The following is a 23,882-nucleotide window of genomic DNA, read 5'->3' on the forward strand; positions in this document are numbered from 1 at the left end:
TGTTTATTTTTATTTCAGCCTGGCCGGAGTGGGGTGTGTTTGGTGCGTGCGTGTGTGTGAGGTAGTTGGGTGTGGGATTGTTTATAAATCCTACCATCCTTCCATTTCCACTTCATATTGTGACTGAATCTGTTCGCGATAAAACAAATATGAGTACCATCTCATGGAATTTGATCCTTTTATCCATTTTATTACTCGTCACGGGTAAGTTGAGTTCCTTTTATTTTTTTTATTTTTTTCCATTATTCTTATCATTTTCAAGCAATAAATCGTCATTTTCTATTTTAAAAAAATAGCTGAGGTTGCAAAGCGATGCCCAGCGCCTCCCCAGTACCCGTCCACCAGACTTCACAACAAATTAGGCAGCCGAAGCAAGTTTAACAGCGGGGAGAAAGTTTACTACACGTGTGCCGAGGACATGGTGGCATACACAGGCAGCCTCTCTGTGATGTGCGTTAACGGAACATGGACCACATTGACACTGAAATGCGAAAGTAAGAACGTGAAAATCTTCAATCAGTGCCATTAAGTCTCTCCCCCCCCAACCCCCCCCCCCCCCCCCCCCCTTCTCGTGGCTATTCCAGTGATCGCCGATGTAGCTTTACAGTACTTTATAGTATTCTTTCATCGTAGAAATACACAATCCAGTATCCTGTAAGAAAAATAAATAGTGCTTCAATTTTTTAAAAAATGCTTATGAAGGGAAAGACAACACATCATGTAAATCCCAGAAGAGAGAATCTTGTTAAATGATTCGAAAATAAATATCATTTCGCTTTTCTGATATGTAAAACTGGAGAAAAATGTAAATAAAACCCAGTGTTTCCAGGAAGTGGTCGCTAGATAAGAGGGCAGACATTTTATCAATGTCAAACTCCTCTCCTTTATAAAAAGCCTGAACATAATGAACAGTAAAGAAGCACTGAAACTTGTCAATTTAATAATATGACTATCAATTTTATTTTGTATATATTTTATTGTCATTATAATTTATATATGGCGGAGAACGCTCAGTTGACTTGAAGTTCCACTCTGAGACCCTCAATTTGGCCAAATTTCAAAATTGTTCAATATGCATGTGTGATACATCATTGGAAAGCTTAAAATCTCAATTTTCTAGGGGAAGAAAATTTTGAACAGGAGGGCATTTAAAAAAATATATATATTTTTTTTTAAACAGGGAAACCCTAACTGGAGGCGAGAGCATGAGAGAGCATAATTAAAGACGCCATGATTTTGACGAGATATTTTCGCGTACTTACCTCTTTTTGATACAAAACCTCCATGTAGAATGTATCATTGAGTGTCAAGACACAGCTGTGAATGGCCACACCCAGATTTTTGGGGAATATTATGGGTGAAACATGGTAATATAACAAGGGTCGCGATGCAGAAATCGCAGACATCAAGGAGTGGTCGAGATTTTGTTTTTCATATATTTACCCTTTTAAACGCCCCCCCAATATAGAGTAATAAGCGATAGTTATGTGGTAGATATCCGTGACTTATTCACAGACACTATTTTTTTCATTGAGACGTAATTTGTTTAAAAGTTTAAAATATGCAAATGACAATTTTTTTTGGAAGGTTTTTTTTTTGACTAAATATTAGACCTCAATTATTGATTCTAACTTAAAAATGACAGACATTTCGAATAATAAGTATAATTACTTACCTTCTTATTATGGCTGGGTTGAAACAAAAGCGGTTGCGCGATGTCTGTAGACGGGGGTCTCCAGTGTAAAACTGACAAATTAAAAATAGTTCAGGGGCTTAATGCGCCATGAATCTGCTGTGGCAGCATATAGACATTGCTTTATCAAACACAACAGTTCTTTTGTCTTAAAATACAGCAGTTTATTTTAAAGAGGGTGCAAGAGGAGAAACTGCTTTATCAGTCTTGTCTGTGTTTTCCGCCATATATAAAGTACAGGCCAAACGTTTGGACACACCTTCTCATTCATGCGTTTTCTTTATTTTCATGACTTATCATTGTAAATTATCACTAAAGGTACTAAATCTATGAATGAACACGTGTGGAATTATGTACTTAGCACAAAAAGGTGAAATAACTAAAAACATGTAGGCTGTAGGTTTACATAGGGACGGTATAGACCCTACCCACGTGACGTCACAACTCCGCTCTCCTGAATGGTACCGCCCAATTGTCCGTCAACACATAGTGTTAACCTGTTACGGCTACGTACATTCATCCTATTTACGACGTGTTTTTCTGCTCGTTAACATTAATAATCAAAATGGTGAAGACGTGTGTGGCGGTCGGTTGCAATAACAGAGAAGATAGACGGAGAAGACGGAGAGACTTGAAGTTCTACCGGATTCCGAGAGACCCGGAGAGAAGAGAGCGAGATGGGATGCTGCAATTCGACGAGAAAACTGGGCTCCAAACGATTACCACAGATTATGTAGTAGTCATTTTATATCTGGTAAGATGCATTTAATATATATTTAGAGGGTTTTGGGCTGACAACCACAATTAAGATCATTGCTAGGCTAATCGCCGACAACATACACGTATGTATGTAGTGAGAGTGCTATCGCTAAACCATATAAACATTAAAAGCCCTAACTCCATTGACAAACGACATGAAATACATTAGACTTGACAGTGGATGTTAGCAATAACAAAAGATTTTGAATTGAAAATTTCGTAACTCACCTTTCCAAGCACAAGATAGATTCCTGCCGAATTTTCGTCGACGAGGACCTGTTTCACCCAACCAGCAACGAAGTATTTATAAGCCTCCAAGCTCTTAAAGTTTTTCAAATTTTCGTGAGAATAGGCTGATTTTGTGTGGACGAGATAATTGTAAATATCAGCGTAGCAGATGTCAGGCAGAGAGGGCGAAGACAATGGGTCAAAAAACATCGATTTGGGCATCAAATATGGATCTGGCGACTGTATAGAACGAAGCTTTTCCACATAACGCCTTTTATGCAACACATCCAGTGAGTTTACGGCATCCGAAAGCACCGGGTCTTCCATGAAATGCATTTTAAATTGCTCGATCAATGCTAGTAAAGAGACAAAATGACGGACAAGGGGGCGGAACCATACAGCGAGCACGTGATTTTGTGACGTCGGTGGGTAGGGTCTATAGCGACATAACATTACCAACTTTTCAGGATGCTCAAATTGTCCCCACCAACTTTTAAGCAACTTTATTTGCATTATATAATGACTTCAGTTATATAGGTCTTTTAGATGTCTTTCCATATGTTGTAGGAATAGAATTGACCCTACCATTATTAAGTTAATTGTATTCATTGTGTTCAGACATTCTGTACAGTTGCATGTACCGTACATGTGACGGTCCATTTTTTTTTTACCCCTTAAACGCACGTTTGATTGGCTGATGACTTGACCCAATCACACGCACAAAGCCCTGACACAGACAACGTGTCGTCGACATCGTGCCGCCTCCTCCGTCCCCTTCGAAGAGGAGGGGTATTAGATATTCTTTCCGGCCAGCAGCAGCCACTGTAAATAATGTATAAGGACGTCAAAAGCAGTGGTGTTTTACCTGAAAAAACTCAATTTTTATTTATTTTTGTTATTCTCTGACCAAAAAGTTTTTTCAGTTATATTTCATGTATTGATTTAGACAGATAGTGTTCAGTGGTCTTAAGAAAAATGTTGTTTTTTCAATCCTGGATAGTTAAAAGATTATTAACAAGTTTGTATTTATTGTGTGTTAATGTAATTTATGTTCAAATATTGCAATTTAAATTTGCTAATAAAATCCAGACATTTATTCTGGAAGTTTTCAAAAACCTTTCTTTTGTACTTTTTGAAAACAAAGGTTTGAATCGAACGGTGTATCAACTGAACCAATATACAGTGGGGCAAGTAAGTATTTCGTCAACTACCAATTGTACAAGTTCTCCTAATTGAAAATATTAGAGAGGCCTGTATTTGTCAACGTGGGTAAACCTCAACCATAAGAGACAGAATGTAGAAAAACAGAAAATCACATTGTTTAATTTTTTAAAGAATTTATTTCCAAATTAGAGAGAAAATAAGTATTTGGTCGCCTACAAACAAGCAAGATTTCTGGCTGTCAAAGAGGTCTAACTTCTTCTAACGAGGTCTAACGAGGCTCCTCTCGCTACCTGTATTAATGGCATCTGTTTTAACTCATTATCGGTATAAAAGACACCTGTCCACAAACTCAGTCAGTCACACTCCAAACTCCACTATGGCCAAGACCAAAGAGCTGTCGAAGGCCACCAGAGACAAAATTGTTGAAAATTGTAAGACTGAATCTGCAATAGGTAAAACGCTTGGTGTAAAAAAATCAACTGTGGGAGCAATTATTAGAAAATAGAAGACATACCACTGATAATCTCCCTTGATCTAGGGCTCCATGCAAGATATCACCCCGTGGCGTCAAAATGACAACAAGATCGGTGAGCAAAAATCCCAGAACCACATGGGGGGACTTAGTGAATGACCGATAGAGAGCTGGGACCACAGTAACAAAGGCTACTATTAGTAACACAATGCGCCGCCAGGGACTCAAATCCTTCAATTCCAGACGTGTCCCGCCCCGTCCAGGCCCGTTTGCGGTTTGCTAGAGAGCATTTGGATGATCCAGAAGAGGACTGGGAGAATGTGTTATGGTCAGATGAAACCAAAATAGAACTTTTTAGTAGAAACACAGGTTCTCGTGTTTGGAGGAGAAAGAATACTGAATTGCATACGAAGAACACCATACCCACTGTGAAGCATGGGGGTGGAAACATCATGCTTTGGGGCTGTTTTTCTGCAAAGGGACCAGGACGACGGACCTGTGTAAAGGGAGGAATGTATGGGGCCATGTATCGAGAGATTTTGAGTGAAAATCTCCTTCCATCTGCAAAGGTATTGAAGATGAGGCGTGGCTGGATCTTTCAGCATGTCAATGATCCCTAATACACAGCCAGGGCAACAAAAGAGTGGCTTCGTAAGAAGCATTTCAGGGTCCTGGAGTGGCCTAGCCAGTCTCCAGATCTCAACCCCATAGAAAGTCTGTGGAGGGAGTTAAGTCCGTGTTGCCCAACGACAGCCCCAAAACATCACTGCTCTAGAGGAGATCTGTATGGAGGAATGGGCCAAAATACCAGCAACAGTGTGGGAAAAGCTTGTGAAGAGTTACAGAAAACATTTGGCCTCCGTTATTGACAACAAAGGGTACATAACAAAGTATTGAGATGAACTTTTGGTATTGACCAAATACTTATTTTCCACCATGATTTGCAAATACATTCTTTAAAATTCAAACATTGTGATTTTCTGGCGGGGGTTCCACATCCTGTCTCTCATGGTTGAGGTTTACCCATGTTGACAATTACAGGCCTCTCTAATATTTTAAAGTGGGAGAACCCCACTGTATATGAAAGTGTAAGTCAATACGGATTTATTTTGCATTGATTATTTAGCCTAGCAATTAATTAGGTTAATATTCGTGAGAAATGTAGCCCTGACCCCCGTTCACCCAATCTGTTTGGTCTTATTAATGTCCAGTTCCGAGCAAAAAGTGTACATGCTGTCATATCGTCCCTACCAATGTTGAGACCAAACCTACGCCCTTGATTATTGTTGTATCTTAAAAGTAGCCACCACCCTTTGCTCTGATGACTTTTTTGCACAGTCATGCCATTCTCTTGATGAGTTACATGAAAGAGTCACCTAAAATGGTTTTTGACTTCACAGGTATGCCTTTTCAGGGCTGATCAGAGGAATTTATTGCTTTATCATTAGGGTTGTGACCTTTATTTGTGTTGCATTGAATGAGGTGTGTCCAAACTTTTGCCCTGTTATATATACGTACATACATGTATGGGAAAAAAAAAAAACAGTTTTAGAGTCAGTGGCGGTTTTAGAGCTGGGGCCACAGGGACACTGGCCCCTCCTTGAATTTCAATGGCCCCTGAAGTGCCCATGTTCCCATTTTAGCACAAAGCATAGCAATCGGCGACTCCTTCTCTCCTGAAGTGAGAGAGAATGAGATAATGTTGTTTCTACAGTATGGCTAATATTAATGTTGCTTTTTGTTTTTAAAATGGCTTTTCAAAAAGGTGTTAAAATGATTGTTTCATGAACTATATCCTTACTTGCACACAATATGGTTAAATCATTACAAACGTTCCTGGTTCATGGTGATATTTTTACCGCCATGTGCAGAAAAATCTGCGTATTGCCTTGTTGAACAAAACAAACGCTGAACAAGAACAGCAGTGACACTTGGCCCCTTCCTGGCCCCAGTTTCAGAAAATACAAGAACCACTGTTTAGAGTATTACTTGGGGCCATAACTCGTGTGCATTTTTGTTTTTATTCCTTTTAAACTCATTAATTTAGTTTTCATGAACATTGTATTAATTTATAAATGTATATAAATTGTACAAAACATTAAAAAAAAAAATAAAACAACTGATGGGCATAATAGTGCAGCAGGGTGGACAAGTGGTTAGCACGTCCGCCTAACAGTTCTGAGATCAAGGATTCAATTCCGGGCTCTATCCATCCTTGTGTGGAGTTTGCTTGTTCTTCCCGTGCCTGAGAGGGTTTTCTTCGGGGACTCCAGTTTCCTCCCACATCCTAAAGCATGATTGGTAGGCTGATTAAACACTCTCAATTGTCCCTAAGTATGCATGAATGGTTGTTTTCGTGTCCATTTGCCCTCCAATTTGCCGGCAACCGATTCAGGTCTACTGCTCATAGTTAGCTGGGATAGGCTCCAGCACCCTTGTGAAAATGAATAAATGATGATTATTACAGTTTTAAAATAATATAATAACAATTGATTATATTTTTTATTAATGACCAAAAATAGTCACTTGCTCTATGAAGGCTTAAAGGTCTTAAGCGCCAACTTTTGAATAGCTGTCCATTAGTGACCACTGGCCCTGAAAGGGTTAATACTTAATACCCACAATTCCATGATGCTGTTTGAATCTTGTCAGTATGCATGTGTATGGGTATAACTGACGTCACAAAATGGCTGTATTCGTCAACCATGTCATTTTGTGTTTCAACATATTCCCATATATCGTCCGAGAAATTTTCCATTTGAATACTTAAATACTTTGAGCAATTGTCTTTTACATAAGCATATACAGTATGTTGTCTTTAAGTGTTGTCTTTCCCTTTAATTTGAAAAAATAACCACTTACAAAATATTAAATTTTATTATCATCATGTACATACCCATTTCTTTTGTTAAATCTGGTATTATGGCTTCATTGTAAAGTAAAATGCATATACAGTACAAACCCTTTACAAATCTGTCCGGTTAGCATGGCAATTTTACATTTCCGAGATTCTGTGTTTGAATCTTGGCTGTCACCTTTCTGTTTAGAGTCTATAATTTGTTTGGGTGGCTTTCTTCCCGTTTCTGAGATCTGAATTTTTTTTTCTGAAAAAAATATATAACGGTGAATTACAATTTTGATAACAAATTTACTCTGCCCGTTTGCAATAGAGAAATCATGTGGTAATGCTGGTGATTTGACAAATGGAAGGTTTCACTATGAAGGGCTTGCTGTCATTGGGGAAAGAGTCTACGCTATATGCAATGATGGGTAAAACTGATCGTAAACATTTTTAAAGATGATGAATGTGCTCGAAAGAATAAATAATGTGTATGTTGATTTCCCTTTTTGATCAGTTACATTTTAAAAGGACCTAAGTACATGACTTGTAAGAAGGCTGGTTGGACTGGTGGATTCCCTACATGTGAAGGTAACACTCTATCTTAATACATTTTGTTTTGATGTATTTTACAAGGATTTATTTCTCTCTCCCCAATCTTTTATGCCATATATGAATAGCGCCAACTGAAACTGCTATTTGTTTGAAAATAAAGAAAACAAAAGAAATAAACATACAGACAGAGTGGACAGACTTGTATCTAATTGCTCTACCACTGAACTGAGCAGCAGCATACTCATACTGTCCCTCAGCTTTTCGAAACAAAACAAGAACAATCTGTTCTAAACTGACCTTGACACTGCACAAAGCAGGGTAGGCCAGTGGTGACTAGGTGACCTAGCCGAAAGTGTAGCTAGGAGCTCCCCCCAAAATGACAATATATGGCAGAAAACACAGACAAGATTGAAAAAGCAGTCTCTGCTCTTGCACCCCTCTTTAAAATAAACTGCTGTATTTTAAGCCAAAACAACAGTTTTGTTTGATAGAACAAAATGTCTTTATGCTGCCATAGCAGATTCATAGCGCATTAAGCCCCCGAACTATTTTTAATTTGTCCGTTTTACCCTGGAAACCCCTGTTTACAGATGTCGCGCAACCATTTTTGTTTCAACCCAGCAATAAAACGAAGGTAATTAATTATATTTATAATTCAAAATGTCTGTCATTTTTAGCTTAGAATCATTAATTGATGTCTAATATTTCGTTAAAAAAAAAAAAAAAAACTTTTAAGAAAGTTTCACTCGCATATTTTAAACTTTTAAACAAATTACATCACAATGAAAAACATGGTGTCTGTAAAAAAGTCACGGATATCTACCTTATAACTATTGCTTAATTGTATTTTTTTTGTTTTTGTTTTGTTACTGTTGCATTTTCTCTGATGCATTAGATGATAAATAATCAATCCAGACAAAGAAAATTAAAAAAAAAAAAAAACTTTTAAAAGGGTAAATATATGAAAAAGAAAATCTCGACCATTCCTTGATGTCTGCAATTTCTGCATCGCGACCCTTGTTATATTACTGTGTTTCACCCATAAAATCCCCCAAAAATCCAGCTGTGGCCATTCACAGCTGTGTCATGACACTCAGTGATACATTCTACATGGAGTTTTTGGATTGAAACAAGGTAAGTACGCATTAATATCTCGTTAAAGTCATGGCGTCTTTAATTCTGCTCTCGCGTGCTCTCACGTCCAGATAGGGTTTTGTGGTCTATTTTTTTTTTTTCCCAATGCCCTCCTGTTCAAATTTTTTCTTCCCCCAGAAAATTGAGATTTTAAGCTTTCCAATGATGTATCACACATGCATATCGGAGAATTTTGAAAGTTGGCCAAATTGCGGGTCTTAAAGTGGAACTTCAAGTCACCTGAGTGTTATCCGCCATATATATTTTTAAATGTTGCATAAAATTCATATAATGTAATGTATTTTCAAACACATAAAGGTTGTACGTCCGTCATTGTTTATGGTTCACCTGAAACAAATGATTGAAGAATCCGCCCCGAGCATTAAAGTCCCATTTAAGGTGCACCTTTTTCCTCCACCTCCTTTCGTCAGCACCTGAGCTTTTCAAATTAAAAGTCTGAAATGTTGTATTGACAGCAACAGAAGTGAGACATTCATTTATCAATAGCGCTAGCCGCTAACACAGTGAGATGATGAGAAATCCCTTCCAACACCTTTCACTCGCAACAAGAGCACAATAGGAACAAAACAAGAGCAACAAGAGGTTCAGGGCACCAGGTCACAATTTCGTGAGCTAGCCTATGCTGAGGGCTGGCACTGGCACAAATTCTTAAGCAAATACAGTGGTACCTCTACTTACCAAATTAATTGGTTCTGCAAATAGTTTCTTCACTTGAAAATTCTGTAAGTAAAGACGCGTTTTCCATGTAAAAAAAATTCTGACATAAATATTCTATAATGCATGAAAATGCATTAAAACATGTAACAAATGCATGTTACGATTAGATTATTGCAAAATAAACATACAATTGAAGTTGTGCATAACGTAAAAAAGCAAGAATAGAGTAAAGAATCAGAGTTAACTCTCATGTAAAGCTGTCGGAAGATGAGGGGTGAATGAAGAGGATGCTGGGATACACACATACACATACAGTAAAGGTCCCTCTTAGCCAATTGGATGCCAGGAATGATAGGCAATGGCCAAATGCAGAGCAGCTATGTATGTTACATTCAGTCAACTCTGGGAGCTGTGAGTACCAGCCGTACTGTGTTTTTGCCTTTCATATCCCGAAATTTCATTCTTAACAAGAGGCAATATTTTCCCATTTAGGGATGTCTTAACCTGAAAATGTAGAGACGTTCTTAAGTAGAGGTACCACTGTAATCATAGTTGAAGTTATGGAATGTGCAGTTGGAATGGAATTATTTTTGTTTATCTGGAAATTACATCTAGAATTTTTGTTGCGTTTTTTTAACGGCTTTGACCTTGCCCTTAGGTTCTCTAGGTTTACAGGATCAGATTACAGATAGCTTTCTTTTGCATTAATGCACTTATAATGCACCAATAAATACCGTAACCTTTGGACTATAAGCCGCTACTTTTTTCCTTTGGAGCTTATTGTCATGTGCAGCTTATATCTTGATTTCTACAAGCTAATGAGGTGCTTTCTGCTTGACCTTCCAACAAAGGTGGCCGGTTTTGCTTTTCTTCTTCTATCTATTGCCCCATCCACACATTGTCTGGGTTCTATTTTTGTCTATTGAGCCTCAATATTTCTCTTCATACCAAAAATTATGGAATTAATAACATGGTCTTTCAGTGCACATGACCAAATTTTCTCAAAATGACAAGCAGGTGAAGATGAGCCTTCTTGCCCTGACGGCAGTCTTCCGGTTGGGTACACAATGGATTATGGGAACAAATGGAACATCATATGCCAATCGATTTTTGTGCGTCAATGATGCTGAAGATGCCTTTCCGATGAGATTGGATTTATGGTGGTGGGATTCAGGCTGATTGGAGTTGAAGGAATCCTACCGCTATTTCCGAAAGGCGTTGGCGGGGCACCCTGAATTGTATAAGCTGCCATACTGGATGGAGTACTTGACCAAGGTTGTAAGCATCCAGGCCAGAGAGATCCACCGCAAGCTGGATCTGGTGGATGACCAAGTTGGTGGGGTTAACCGCAAGCTGGATGTGGTGCTTGACCTACTCCGTCAGAGGAATGAGGAACTTGAAAGAGTGGGCAGCCTGGTCTGAGATTTGTCCGGACAAGGCGGATTGGACATGAATGCAGACAACCTCCACACTGCAAATAAACATCATCATCTTTGGCCTTGGCAGCCCTATCTCCTGGAGCGAGTGCAGGGTTGCTCCTCAGAGCCCCTCCACCATAGGCGGAGTTTGACTTTTGGGGCAGGGAGGGCACAACACGATGAAGACCCCGAAACGTAGTGTCAGCAATAAAATTAACTTACAAGAATATTTATAATAATAAGTTGACAATGAGCGTTTTTTGTTTCCCATCATTCTTGAGGGGAAATACTAAATCAGGCTTCATAGGCAATACTTTTCGCCAAGATCATCAACCATTGAATATGGTACGCCCGCCGGTGTCAAGCCAATGTAGATACCCCAGTCAAACATCAACATATGGCTGTAGATTTGTGTCTTTGTTATTCAATCAAAAAAAAAAAAGTTTCTTCAATAAAAATATATATTTTCAATTTCAAAAAATGTATTTGAATGCAAATATAAATTTGAAACTAAAAATGCAATTGAAAGCTATTTTTCTTTGGTAGAATTTTTTTTTTTTTTTTTTGATTGAAGTAATATTGATTTGTGTTTGGCCCACATTTTGGCTTGGACGTTTTTGTCTTTATTATTCTATCAAAAAATATATATTTTCGAAAAGAAAAATCACTTCAATCAAAAAAAGAAAAAAATTCAATCATAGAAAACGTTCTTGAATGCGAAAAAATATTTGAGTTTGAAAATTTTGCATTTGAACACTTAATTTTTCATTGAAAACGTTTTATTTGATTGAAGCAATCCTTTTTGTGTTTGGGCCATATTATGGGTTTGACATTTGTGTCTAAATCATTCAATCCCCCCAAAAAGTTGCTTCAATCAAAAAAAAAAAAAAAAAGAAAAAAAAAAGAAAAAAAAACTTTCAATCAAAGAAAAAAATCCTTTGAAAAATAAAATTGCCCTCCCCTATTTTTTTGGGGGGGGAAATTATATGCAAAGCAAATGACCGTCTAAGGTGCTAGTCATATGATCTGTTCAAAAAATAATTTTGACACATTATAAAAATAGATATTTTTTTGTTCATTTCATTCATTTTTGTTGCAGTTTTATTGCTTTACAACTTTTATATATATAGGAAAGTCAATTTCATGCAATGATACTTTTCCGCCACCGGGCAGGCCCCCCTAGCCCTCCCTTAAAATCCGCTTATGCCCTCCACACTCCACCTTTTCCCCACCTGGAACTGTACAGACTTCGAATGAAATTCCGTTGCACTTGTGATGACAAATAAAGCATGTGTGAATATCCCTTTGATTTATAGTCATGTATGAATGGATGTTGTTTTTTGTTTTTTCGTAAAATTTGGTAGGCGCGGCTTATAGTCAGGTGCGCCTCATAGTCCAAAAATGGCAAAAAATGAATTAGACAATAAATAAGTGAAGTATTCCATTGACAAGTACATTTTACGTTTAATTTGTGCAGAGGCTGGTACCACCTGCTCCACTCCAGAAGTGGCCAACTCAGTGAGGATTAGTGAGGAAGATGTTTCAATACACCAGGCAGGAGAGAAGGTGACAATTACCTGCATTCCAAATTTCCTGCTAGTTGGCCCTCAGCAGGTCACCTGCGGCCCCTCGGGCCGCTGGGAGCCCAAACTCCCTTACTGTCAGACTTCACCTGCTCGTCAAGGTAACAAAAATTTTGTTTAATCATGGTTCCAATTTAGAAAACTTAGAAACAGAAGCATGATGAAATATCCTTGTACTCCCACTCCTAAGAGAATATTCTACTATGCAGGTGGCTGTAGCGTTCCAGCAACTTTGTATGAGACTCACGCCAACCTCGCCGAAGAGTTCATCACCAAAACGATTTTTGGCCCTGGAGAGCGAGTCCGCTACACTTGTGACGTCGGCTACAGCCCAGTAGGTGGCAGCAGATACCGGCGGTGTAACAGTGGACAATGGACACCGCTTCTGCTCAAGTGTGAACGTGAGGTCAATTCTTATGTTTCATCACTAGTGAATGTAGTGGGCAGGGGCAGAGGTGTAGCAAGGGTCCCCGGGGGCCCCAGGCAACATGCAACATGGGGCCCTTCGAGTGTGTGCAAGTGAGGGGGACAGTTGGACTTGGAGCAATAGCATATTTAATATAAGTCTAATAACGCCTCGCTCTCATAAAGTGCTTTTTAGGACACTCAAAGTGCCCCCCCATTGCATTATTCTTTCACTCCACACTCAGTGGATGTAAGCTTCTATTGTAACCACAGCTGCCCTGGAGGACACTGACACCTTCTGAAAAAAATCGCAGATGAAAATGTATACATAAAGTTTTCTTGTAAAAGGCACATCAGAAAATGTACAAATGTAATCCTGTAACAGCAACAAAGAAAAGATCAATAACATAACTAATAACTAAAACATTTTCTCTATATTCAGTGCAAAAGTGGAACCCAACTTTTTTCTAAGGTGTCGACATAAAGTGCAGTATAATGCTGTTAAAATAAAATCCAATCTAAAAGCTAAATAACAAAATGACAGAGTTATTAAATAAAAAAAGCGCATTACATTACATTCGTTAAATTCCTTACATTCGTTCATGGACGCACACATTTTAACAGGTGGCCGTCCTAGAATACGCAGCGCTTGTGACGTAGGACAATAACCGGACTGGTTGCTATGGGAACGTACGCATATCCAAGGAACCTTGCTAAAAGGAGTATTAAAATTGCTAATAAAATCGTTTAGGATTATTTTAGATGCATATATGTTATATTTTTCTTATATTCGACGAGGAATACGATAGACCCATTAATAGACTTTTTTGGGAAAAATCACCATTTCTTTAAATAGTCAGATTAGTAATGAGGTGGCCTGTGAAAATCAACGTAAAAAGACTCAGCAAGGACTTTCCAGAGAGTACTTGGTGAGTCACTCTTTAAACAATCATGTGGTATTAATAGCTGATTGGACTTTCTTAAACATGTATAATCTACGTACATGACGTGGTTAGTACTGATTGGGATTGATAAGAGAATCGTTAGATATTCTGCCAAATGATTCCATGCTATTAAAACATTCCCTACACTTGTCGCTGCGACAGTGCAGTAAAGCTGCGTGCGCTAAATCTGTTGGCCCTCTGGGGGCCCCTGCTGGCTGGGGGCTCTAGGCAATTGCCTGGTTTGCCTAATGGGACGCGACGCCTCTGGGCAGGGGATAAATACTTTTAATTAAAAAAATAAAATAAAATAAATAAAAAATTCATAATAGAGGTGGTATCTACTTTGACATAGTTTCGCAACAAAATTAACAAATTCAGTGCCAGCCCCATTGTATGGATAGCAATCACAGACTATGTATTCTGGTAGGTATTAAAAGAAGAACATTTATATTAATTAATTGGCTGCCATTGACGGTGATTGACGTTCAATCTAGGAGAGGCATTCATAGCCAGTTTGAATGAATTGGATGTCTATCATCGCCAATGGCATATAATGAGTTAAAAAAAAAAAAAAAAAAAAAAAAACATTACCAGAAATAGACGTCCACCACATAATGGTGCCACATGTACAGTACATTACCTAAATTATCAATATTAACATAACAAAACATTAATATACTAGTACATCATATTCACCAGATATGCTCATTAGTAAATGCATGCATGTAATCATAGCGTTTGACTTTTGTTGGAGTGGGGGCAAAACATGTTGATGACCCCGAAATGCAATGTCAGCAATAGAATTAACTTGCAACATACACGTATACTGTATATACAACGTTTATGTGGTTCATTAAAAAGCATTAAATGATTTTGTCAAAATTCAGGCCTTAAAAAGCATGAAACTAAATGTTTGAGGCTTTAAAAATTAAGTACTTGACTGTTAAATTATTTTTTTCCCCCCATTATTCATTAGAGTTGTCTAATATTATCGGGTAGCTACCTGATAATATTAGCTGATTAACACATTTTAAAATGATATCGCATAATTACGACATCGCTTTTTCATTATAGGTTTTGGGCCAATATGCATGTTGCCTTGAATCTAGAAGCCTTCTGCCTTTGTACAAGTGCAGGTCACAGCTTAGTACAGCAGTTTTGCATTCATGGTTAAAAGATTAAATGAACAATAAATAATAATGATAATAATGAATTTTAAACTCATTACGTACTTCATTCAGTGTACTGTACCTCATTCACTGTGTGCCTTTGTTGGTATTTTGATATGTGATATGGTTGTGCCATATTGGTACTTTACATTTGCACTTGATCCAAAAAAACTGATGTTTGCACTATTTTGATTTCAACAAAAATTGTTGTGGTATAATATAGGCACTTTTCCCCATAACTTTAGTTGACGTTGTTCTCTTATTTTTCACAGAATGCTAATTGGAAAACCTTGAAGTTGTTCCATTTATCATTATTAAAGTATCCAGTGGGCCACAACTGGAATTTTGGGGATTTTATAAGTGAAAAATGCTAATATAACAAGGGTCGCAATGCAGAAATCACAGACATCAAGGAGTGTTCGAGCTTTTCTTTTTCAAATATTTACCCTTTTAAACATTGTTTTTCAATTTTTCTTTGTTTAAATCGATTATTATCATTAAAAATATTGGCGAAAATGTGACAGTAACAAAAAAAATACAATTAAGCGATAGTTATGAGGTAGATATCTGTTACTTATTTACACTTTTTTTCATTGTGACGTAATTTGTTTAAAAGTTTAAAATACGTGAGTGAATAATTTTACAAAACTTTTTTTTAAAGTAAATATTAGCCATCAATTAATGATTCTAAGCTAAAAATGGTAGACATTTTAAATAATAAATATACTAGTAATTACTTACCTTCTTTTTTTTTGCTAAATTGAAACAAAAGTGGTTGCGCGGTGTCTGTAAACGGGGGTCACCAGGGTAAAACGGACAAATTAAAAATAGTTTGGGGGCTTAATACGTCATGAAACTGCTATGGCAGCCTATAGACATATCGTTCTATCAAACACAAAAGTGCTTTTGACTTCAAATACAGCAGTTTATTTTAAAGAGGGGTGCAAAAGCAGAAACTGCTTTTTCAGCCTTGTCTGTGTTTTCCGCCATGTATATATATTATTTTAAACAAGAATAAAATATAACAATGATTGTCATTATAAAATGTTTCAATCAGTGAGTTCACTCAAATTCGCTCCAGCTGCTCACTTACATACAATGTTTAACAAGTTAAACAATAATTGACATATGTGGCGTTTTGAAGCTTGGGGTTCCAGGCATGTGTGGCAAGATCAAATATTAAACGTCTGTCAATCATCGTTAACTTTAATAAGCAACTCCAGTGCACTGCCTCAGCAACAAAGAGCAGGGAGTGGGAGTGAGGGAGGGAGGTAGAGTGAGACTATGCAATCGGTTCGGAACAGCTAATATGAATATCTTTTAATTGAAAAAAAATCCGCGTTAGAGTGATGGAACGAAGTTTGAAGTGCGAAGTAACGAGGGATCACTGACTGAAAATCAATTACATGAAATTACATTTTTTGGCAACCAGGGGTTCACTGCCCTGCCTGCTCCCCTTCAAACTCTGCGTTCGCATGTAATGCTTAAAAAATGTGGTTGGAAGTGGTAAGTTTTGCTATGCACCATCTAGAGGAGAATAAAAAATGCTGACATTAAAATCACGTTGTATTTTAACAGGGTGGTGTCAAATTTCTAAATATTCTATTGTCAGCGTAGTTGACAAAATACATCACATGACTGGGTAACACTTTATAATAAGGGTCCCTTAATTAACATTAGTTAATGCATTTTTAGACAATAAATCATGTTTAGGTAACATGACAATAATTCATTTAATCCCTTATCTAACATTCATTAATATATTCATTAACATGAGTTAATGCATTAGTTAATGCATTGTAAGAGAATAACTAATGTTTAAGTAACATTACAATAATTAATATAATTGTATCTAGAATTTATTACTAGATTAATTAATATGAGTTAACGCATTAGGACCTATATAGGGTTAGGGTTTAGGGTTTGTCAACTTAAGCATTTATAATTTCTTAGGTAAGGTACACATGTGCTACACTTTACAATAAGGGTCCAAAAAGCATTCAGTAATGGTTAATAAAGGTTAAGAGGGGTGAACTTAAGCATTTATAATTTCTTAGTTAAGGGATACGTGTGCTACACTTTACAATAAGGGTCCAAAAAACATTCAGTAATGGTTCATTAAGGTTAAGTAATACTTATGAGGTACGTTCACGTGAAATAATACCATACTTAAGGTTAGGTTATTATCAGGGGTGCACATATTTTTTTTGCCCAGGTTGTCAGAGGAGGACCTGGAGATGTGACTTGGTCCTCATTGAGCTGATGCCTGATGCGATAAAATTATAATAAGCTTTACTTAGAGCCAATTACCTTTAATTACTTATATAAACAATTAACGCTTGATTAACATCAACTGGCACAACAAAATTGCCATTACTTTGAAGTGAAATGTAAAGAAATAAACATAAAAGCACTAATTCAAAATAAAGGGCATTCGTATGCGGCTCCCACATTAACTCTAAGCCTTTAAGTGAAATGTAAAGAAATAAACATAAAAGCACTAATTCAAAATAAAGGGCATTCATATGCGGCTCCCACATTAACTCCAAGCCTTTGTAAAAGTGGGATGTTCTCCTCATAAGAGCTCATTGAACGTGCATGTTTAGCTTGTGAAATGCGAGCAAAAACACGTTTGTCAGTGCATGGCGCTGTTCTTCAATAACTTTTTTCACTACTTGTCCATAGGGCGAGTGGGGTCCTGTCTGACATCGAGTTTGCTTAATTGCCACATGCTCTGTTTTTTTCGCGCTTTTCAAAGTTTGGATGGCTAAAATTCTTTGACCCTACATAAAATGCGCTGCTCTCATTAACAACATTGGGATTCTCACGGCAAATGTTGCACCACATTTCTGTGAGAGAATCATTTGCTTCTAGCCACGGTACCTCCTGCAGCCACTTTTCAGCAAAAGTCCTTTTTTCCGGTAGCTCCGGTGACGTCTCTGTCGTCTGTCTGTCTTTTGATGGGGTTGGGGGAACACGGAAATAATTACTCAGTGGGGCCTGCCTCTTTGACATTTTGAGAAGTGATTTTCTCGTGTCCGCCTCAAATACAGTGGTCAGCCATCGGTACGCAAAAGCGTATGGAAGCCGTTGAGGGCCAGCGCGTTTGTCTACGTCCAGTACGCATGCGCCCATGCGGACCACTTATGTGCACCCCTGGTTATAATATATAATAAATATAATACATTACTTAACATTAATTCACATATACATTAGTGCATTAATAAACAGTTATTAATGTATACTGGTACTAGTAAGTGATTGTTATTTTAAAATGAAAAACATTTCTCTGTGAGTCCTTGGGTGCTGCTAACCTAACCTTAAGTATGGTATTATTTCACGTGAACGTACCTCATAAGTATTACTTAACCTTAATTACTGTAACCATTACTGAATGTTTTTGTACCTTTATTGTAAAGTGTAGCACATGTGTCCCTTAACTAAGAAATTATATAAATGCTTAAGTCCCCCCTCCTCCTTAACCTTTATTAACCATTACTGAATGCTTTTTGGACCCTTATTGTGAAGTGTAGCTCATGTGTCCCTTAACTAAAAAATTATAAATGCTAAGTTAACGAACCCAAACCCTAAACCCAAAACCTTAACCCTATATAGGCATATATATTTTTTTTAATTTTACGAAACCATTAGTTACTGTCTGGTTATGCATTAAGTAATGCATTAACTCATGTTAATTAATGTATTATTAAATGTTAGATAAGCAATTATATGAATTATTGTAATTTTACTTAAACATTAGCTATTGTCTAAAAATGCATTAAACAGTGTTAATTAAGGGACCCATATTGTTAAGTGTTACCCATGACTGTAACATACAGTAATACGGTATACGCAAGGATGCACGATGCTAACAGTTTAAAGCCACTATAACACTTTTCTCTTTCCATTCTGTAAAGGAAAGCTGTGTGGCTCTGCTGGGGAGATTCGAAATGGACGCTTCATGTATACTGGCGTAGAGTTTGGAGACACTGCCACAGCTCAGTGCAACGAAGGGTAAGACGCTCAAAGAACTCAAGTGCGTCTCATGTGCTGTAATTCTGCTGCTCTTACACCAGGTTTCATCTTGTTGGTCGTCCAACCAGGACTTGTAGGAGTTTTGGCTGGGATGGTCATGCTCCCGTTTGTCAAGGTGCAGCCATAAAAAATTGTCATCATGCTTTATACCTTTCAGTGGCGCATACTTGGTGTTCTCTCTGTTTACAGTTGTGGAATGTGAAGAACCTCCTGAGGTGGCCAACGCAGTACCAAATGGCAGAGAAGAGGCTCCGTACAAGTACATGAGTGTAATTGTGTACGAGTGTCACGTGGGGACCGTCCAGGGGAACAATGCCATTTGGTGCACAGAGGACGGCACATGGAGCACACCTCCTACATGTAAAGGTCTGAAACACAAATACTGGAGCACCGCAGTCATCTTTACACAAATTTATTTACAATTTGCCATGAATAAGTGATTAATAGTTGTAGTTTGTCCACAGAAATCACATGTCCATCTCCAAAAGTGCCCAACGCCTCCTGGACGCGAGCTCACGCCAGACTTTATCAACACCGGGACGCAATCACCATCAGTTGTCGTCACGGTTACACGCTGGTCGGTGCCAGCACAGTCACCTGCGGTGACGACAGTCAGTGGATTCCCAGCCTTCCCAAATGTAGACGTGCATGTACGTCAACAACTCTCATGAAAATCTATTACAAGATTATTATCGTCATTACTTTTATTAACACATTTACTGCTTTCCTTACTCTTTTTTTTAGCATGGCGCACTAAACGGCAGAGCGGAAATGCTGTCTGATATGTGATGCTATATGAGTCAGTCCAGCATAACAAGAGCAAACAGAGGATGAAAAATGACCTTCTCTGCCAGGTTATAACAGCTTTACACATATTAAACATGTTTTTAAAATGAAGCCGACGTACAGAATGTTTATTTCAATAGGTGTTTTTGGGCAAGAATGAGTACAAACTTGTTGTGTTCACCTCTATACATAGTTTTTTCATCTTTACTGTCAATAGCATCATGTGTATCATCATCAATTGGCGAAACTGCTAGTGAGTGTTCATGAACAAACAAGTTACAAGAAAACAAGAACACCAATTCCATTCATTTAAAAAGACAATACAAAATCCAGACATTTACATGAGCAATAACAATTCAAGTGCAAATATCATGATCAACTCTATGATACATCATAGCAAACTCTCTTTTAAAAGGCAACAATCTCAACCAAGAAATAAAAAAGGAAATCTGTCAGGTCGCAGGAAAGAAGCTGATTATGGTGGGAAGGGGACATTTTGCCATGTTTTCACAATAACTCTATAGGTACAGTTGGAAATGCAGTAAGAATCTCAAACATTTTGTGACATGGTTTGGCATCAACATCAACTTTGAATATGTAATAAAATTATTGGTAGCAGTAGGTGAATTTTATAACAATCCTACACTTAAACCCTTTCTAAATTGGAATTGAATCAAACATCAGAGAGTCTGACTTGTACAGGTGGTCCCCCGGGTTGCGACGTACCTGACTGAAGTGATTTTGACGCCACGCTTTAGTTTCGTCCGCTATTGTGTCTCCAGTGTTTTTTTTGTTTTGTTTGTTTTCTTTAGTGAGAGAGAGCAGGCAAAGATGACAGCTGGAAGCTCGCGCGCACATTTGTTGCTTGTGAAGCGTCCAGACAGGCAACACCTGTATATAACACCTTTTGTACTATTTATTGTGCGTTTTCAATCGTGGTCAAATACAAGTTTATATGATTGTTTTTGATGATGTTCTGATGCTAATCGTTTGTGTGGATTGCTATTGCTGTATCAGCTAGCAGCTAGAAGATGAAACTGATTTAGTTTCATTTTTATTTTAGTTTCATTCTGCAAGTGTTGATGTCATGAGCAGCTGAATTAAGTCAGCAAACCACATGGACGTCTGACATCATCATTTCGCAGCTTAGCGTGCTGTCTAGGTAGGACTTAGCTCCAACGTCTTGGCAAGGACAGTACAATTTCGTATAATACATGTTTTTGGATCGTTATTTTGAGATTTAGGGGGTGTTTAGGAGTGCTTAAAGAGTCAATTCGGGCTACGCCGTCAGCGTAGGAGCGCAACTCGTTCGTAACCCAGGGACTACCTGTATTTCCTTTCCGAAATGACTTTTGATTATTGATGAAATACATTTGATCAATTTCTAAAGGGCCTCCCGGCCAAATGAATTCCCTACAATTAACATTGTGAGCCCTGTTTTCGTACGCTGTTTAAATCTAGACTAACACGAGTTTGTGTCAAGCGAAGTTGTGTTTTAGACCAGTTTTTGGTCATTTTGTGCGCAGTGGGCTAGATGAATTGCTTAAAGGCGTGCACAACTCAACATTTTTGCAACAACCAGCAGGTATATTTACAATCCCTTTAAATCCCAGTGCATTTGTTGGTGCTGATCTACCTGACAACAGTTTACTCAGTCGAAGGTTGACACCTGTTGATGTAAGGGGAAGCACGAGCAGACCTTCCTGGCAGATTACGTTAATTCGGCCGGAGAGATCTGCGCAGTGCTAGCTAGCAGGTTGATTTTAGAAATGCATTAAAGATTATAACAATCATACAACATCAAGGACATCATTAAATTAATCGATTCACACTTTAATTTGTCAGGGTTCGATGCACGCTATTCACGTCGTAACCATTGCAAAACGCTGACATTCAGTTCACATGTCAGCAGAGTTATGAATCTGCCTTGCGCTGAAACTTAGCCTCCTTCTTTGGCAGCACACTAAAAGTGCACCTTTCGCCCACAAAATTGTCACATCCACCGGACGTTCCCGCAAGAACACACCCTTGCTTTGTTACACCTTCCTTGACACAGACTGGCTTACGAAATTCCAAAAAATCTTCGCACTCACTGTTCTGGCACAAAAATACTCGTTTTAGACCCCAGTCTACGAAAATAGGGCTCTGCGTTTTTCTAAACCAGACCAACTGTTTAGAAGACAATTTCCAGTCTTGACAAGCTAGCCAAGTGCTAGCCATAGGGGACACTTGGCTTATCAACATTTTGATATAAGCCTTTTCCCTCAACAATAGATCATCTCCTTTCGCTAGAAATGTTCTTTTTTTAAAAAGTTAAATTATTATACCCTGTTGCTGTCATTTTTTTTATATCACAATATTTTTGAAAACTGTTATATTTAATGAAATCTTTGACTCTCTTTGTAAAAGACACAAAAGTTATGCTCACAACATGTCACACACGGGGTCGACAGTGTTGCTTTCCAAAAGATCATTTTGGGTCACTATAACCAAATCCAAGGTATGGTATTTTTGTTCATTGCACTTCATTGGACTATAAAAGGTAGAAGGATGGGCTCTAGATCTAGTGCACAAAACAATGGGCCCTCTTTGGAAGAGCTGTCTTTACTGGGGCAGACCGAACATGAGATGGGAAGTTAGATGTCTTTGGATTTGATACGAGCACGACATTTAGTGGGGGGCATCGAGGGGAGGTACAAGTGTGATTCTAGCAGTCGGTTTCATCGAATCCAACCCTTGTCTTCCTTATTTTCAACATTTACAGGTCAAAACACGATAGACCTGCTCCACACGCAGAACGAACGACCTGCCGTGATGTCAAAACTTAAGTACTTGAAATTCTCTGCTTCCTTTTCACTTCAAACTTTTTACACTAATTATGAGTAGAGTACATGAGAAAGACAAGATGAGATTGAAAAATTAAAGTGACCTTTTACAAGAAGCAGCAAACGTCATGTCCTCAAAGACATTCAACTCTCGATCCCTCACCCAGACACATTCCACATCATCTCATTCCTGTGGCTTACCCGCTTATTAGTTTCTTATTCATCTTTCAAAAATGTCCTCTATGTTCCTGGAATAATTCACCACCTTTTTTATGTATTTGCTTTAAAGTTGCCTTGGAGAAAAAAAATGGAACAAAAAAATAAAAGGGAGAAAAAGAGCAACAGAAATGTCGGGCGGGTTGGAAAAGGCTGGTGCAGTCTAGACAGCACAGATGAACTGTTTTAACAGTAAAACTGCTCTAAGAGCTCAAACATAGTAAGGCTTTAAATGAGCTGGAACACAGCTGCGACACGAATTAGTTAGCAATTGCTCCTCCTCGAGGACGCGTACACAAGCAAGCATCCTGAACAGTGCCCGTACACGCACACATACGATGGAACCAGGGTTATACAACACTTGCACATCACTTACAAACATCCATACTTAATAGTCGCAGTCAGAGCTGGAATACACACCAGTCATTTAAGCAAATACAACAACAAGCTCTAACACAACATCACTCCTACTGTCTCAAATAGCCGTTTCTATCCGTTTTAATGGTCTCGTTGCGCGACACAATCGAAACCAAACCCACTCACATAATCTACATCCCCACTAAACGCTTACGCTCCGGACTGTGGACCTGGGACTAAAAACTGACAAACAGCTAAACAAATATTCAGTATTTTGCAGGTTTGTCGATGGAAATCAAAAGAGGATTAAAAAAATAAAATAAAATAAAAGTGTATATTTTTGTGTGTCAAAGTCCTTTATGAGTTGCGGGATGTAGCCTGTAAGGGGGACGGGGGCGTTTACTTAATTAACGATGATGGTTTACTTGTATGGTCGCAGAAAAGCAGAGACTTTGCTACTTATGAGGCGAATGAAGGATCGGGGGAGCATCTCGTTGGACTCCCTAGTGGTGTACTTGAAGTAGTTGTTTGGGTGAGCCAGAACATCAAAAAGAGTCTTTATCAGTTTTTTATCCTGTAAACATAAAGAACAAATGTTAGTGCAGGGGTTTATTTCAATGAA

General features: G+C 38.1%; 2 protein-coding genes across 5 annotated transcripts in view; one reads left to right on the forward strand and one right to left on the reverse strand.

Moving 5' to 3' along the window:
- Window positions 1-66: 66 nt before the first annotated feature.
- On the forward strand, window positions 67-19,957 carry LOC130904429 (zona pellucida sperm-binding protein 3 receptor-like). Its single transcript, XM_057817180.1, has 11 exons — window positions 67-204; window positions 297-494; window positions 7,487-7,586; window positions 7,673-7,746; window positions 12,418-12,624; window positions 12,733-12,924; window positions 18,959-19,055; window positions 19,118-19,191; window positions 19,266-19,442; window positions 19,541-19,726; window positions 19,821-19,957. The coding sequence occupies exons 1-11, from the start codon at window positions 150-152 to the stop codon at window positions 19,856-19,858; spliced, it is 1,398 nt and encodes a 465-aa protein (XP_057673163.1). The 5' UTR covers window positions 67-149; the 3' UTR covers window positions 19,859-19,957.
- Window positions 19,958-19,969: 12 nt separating this feature from the next.
- scube3 (signal peptide, CUB domain, EGF-like 3) overlaps window positions 19,970-23,882 on the reverse strand; it is a 262,184-nt gene continuing 258,271 nt past the window's right edge. For all 4 annotated transcript variants that reach the window (XM_057817169.1, XM_057817160.1, XM_057817150.1 and 1 more), the window contains one exon: window positions 19,970-23,834. In XM_057817169.1, coding sequence (XP_057673152.1) covers window positions 23,682-23,834 — 153 coding nt within the window. In that variant the 3' untranslated portion in view covers window positions 19,970-23,681. The remainder of the gene's footprint in view (window positions 23,835-23,882) is intronic.

This window comes from Corythoichthys intestinalis, chromosome 2, assembly GCF_030265065.1.
Source record: "Corythoichthys intestinalis isolate RoL2023-P3 chromosome 2, ASM3026506v1, whole genome shotgun sequence".
Lineage (NCBI taxonomy): Eukaryota > Metazoa > Chordata > Actinopteri > Syngnathiformes > Syngnathidae > Corythoichthys > Corythoichthys intestinalis.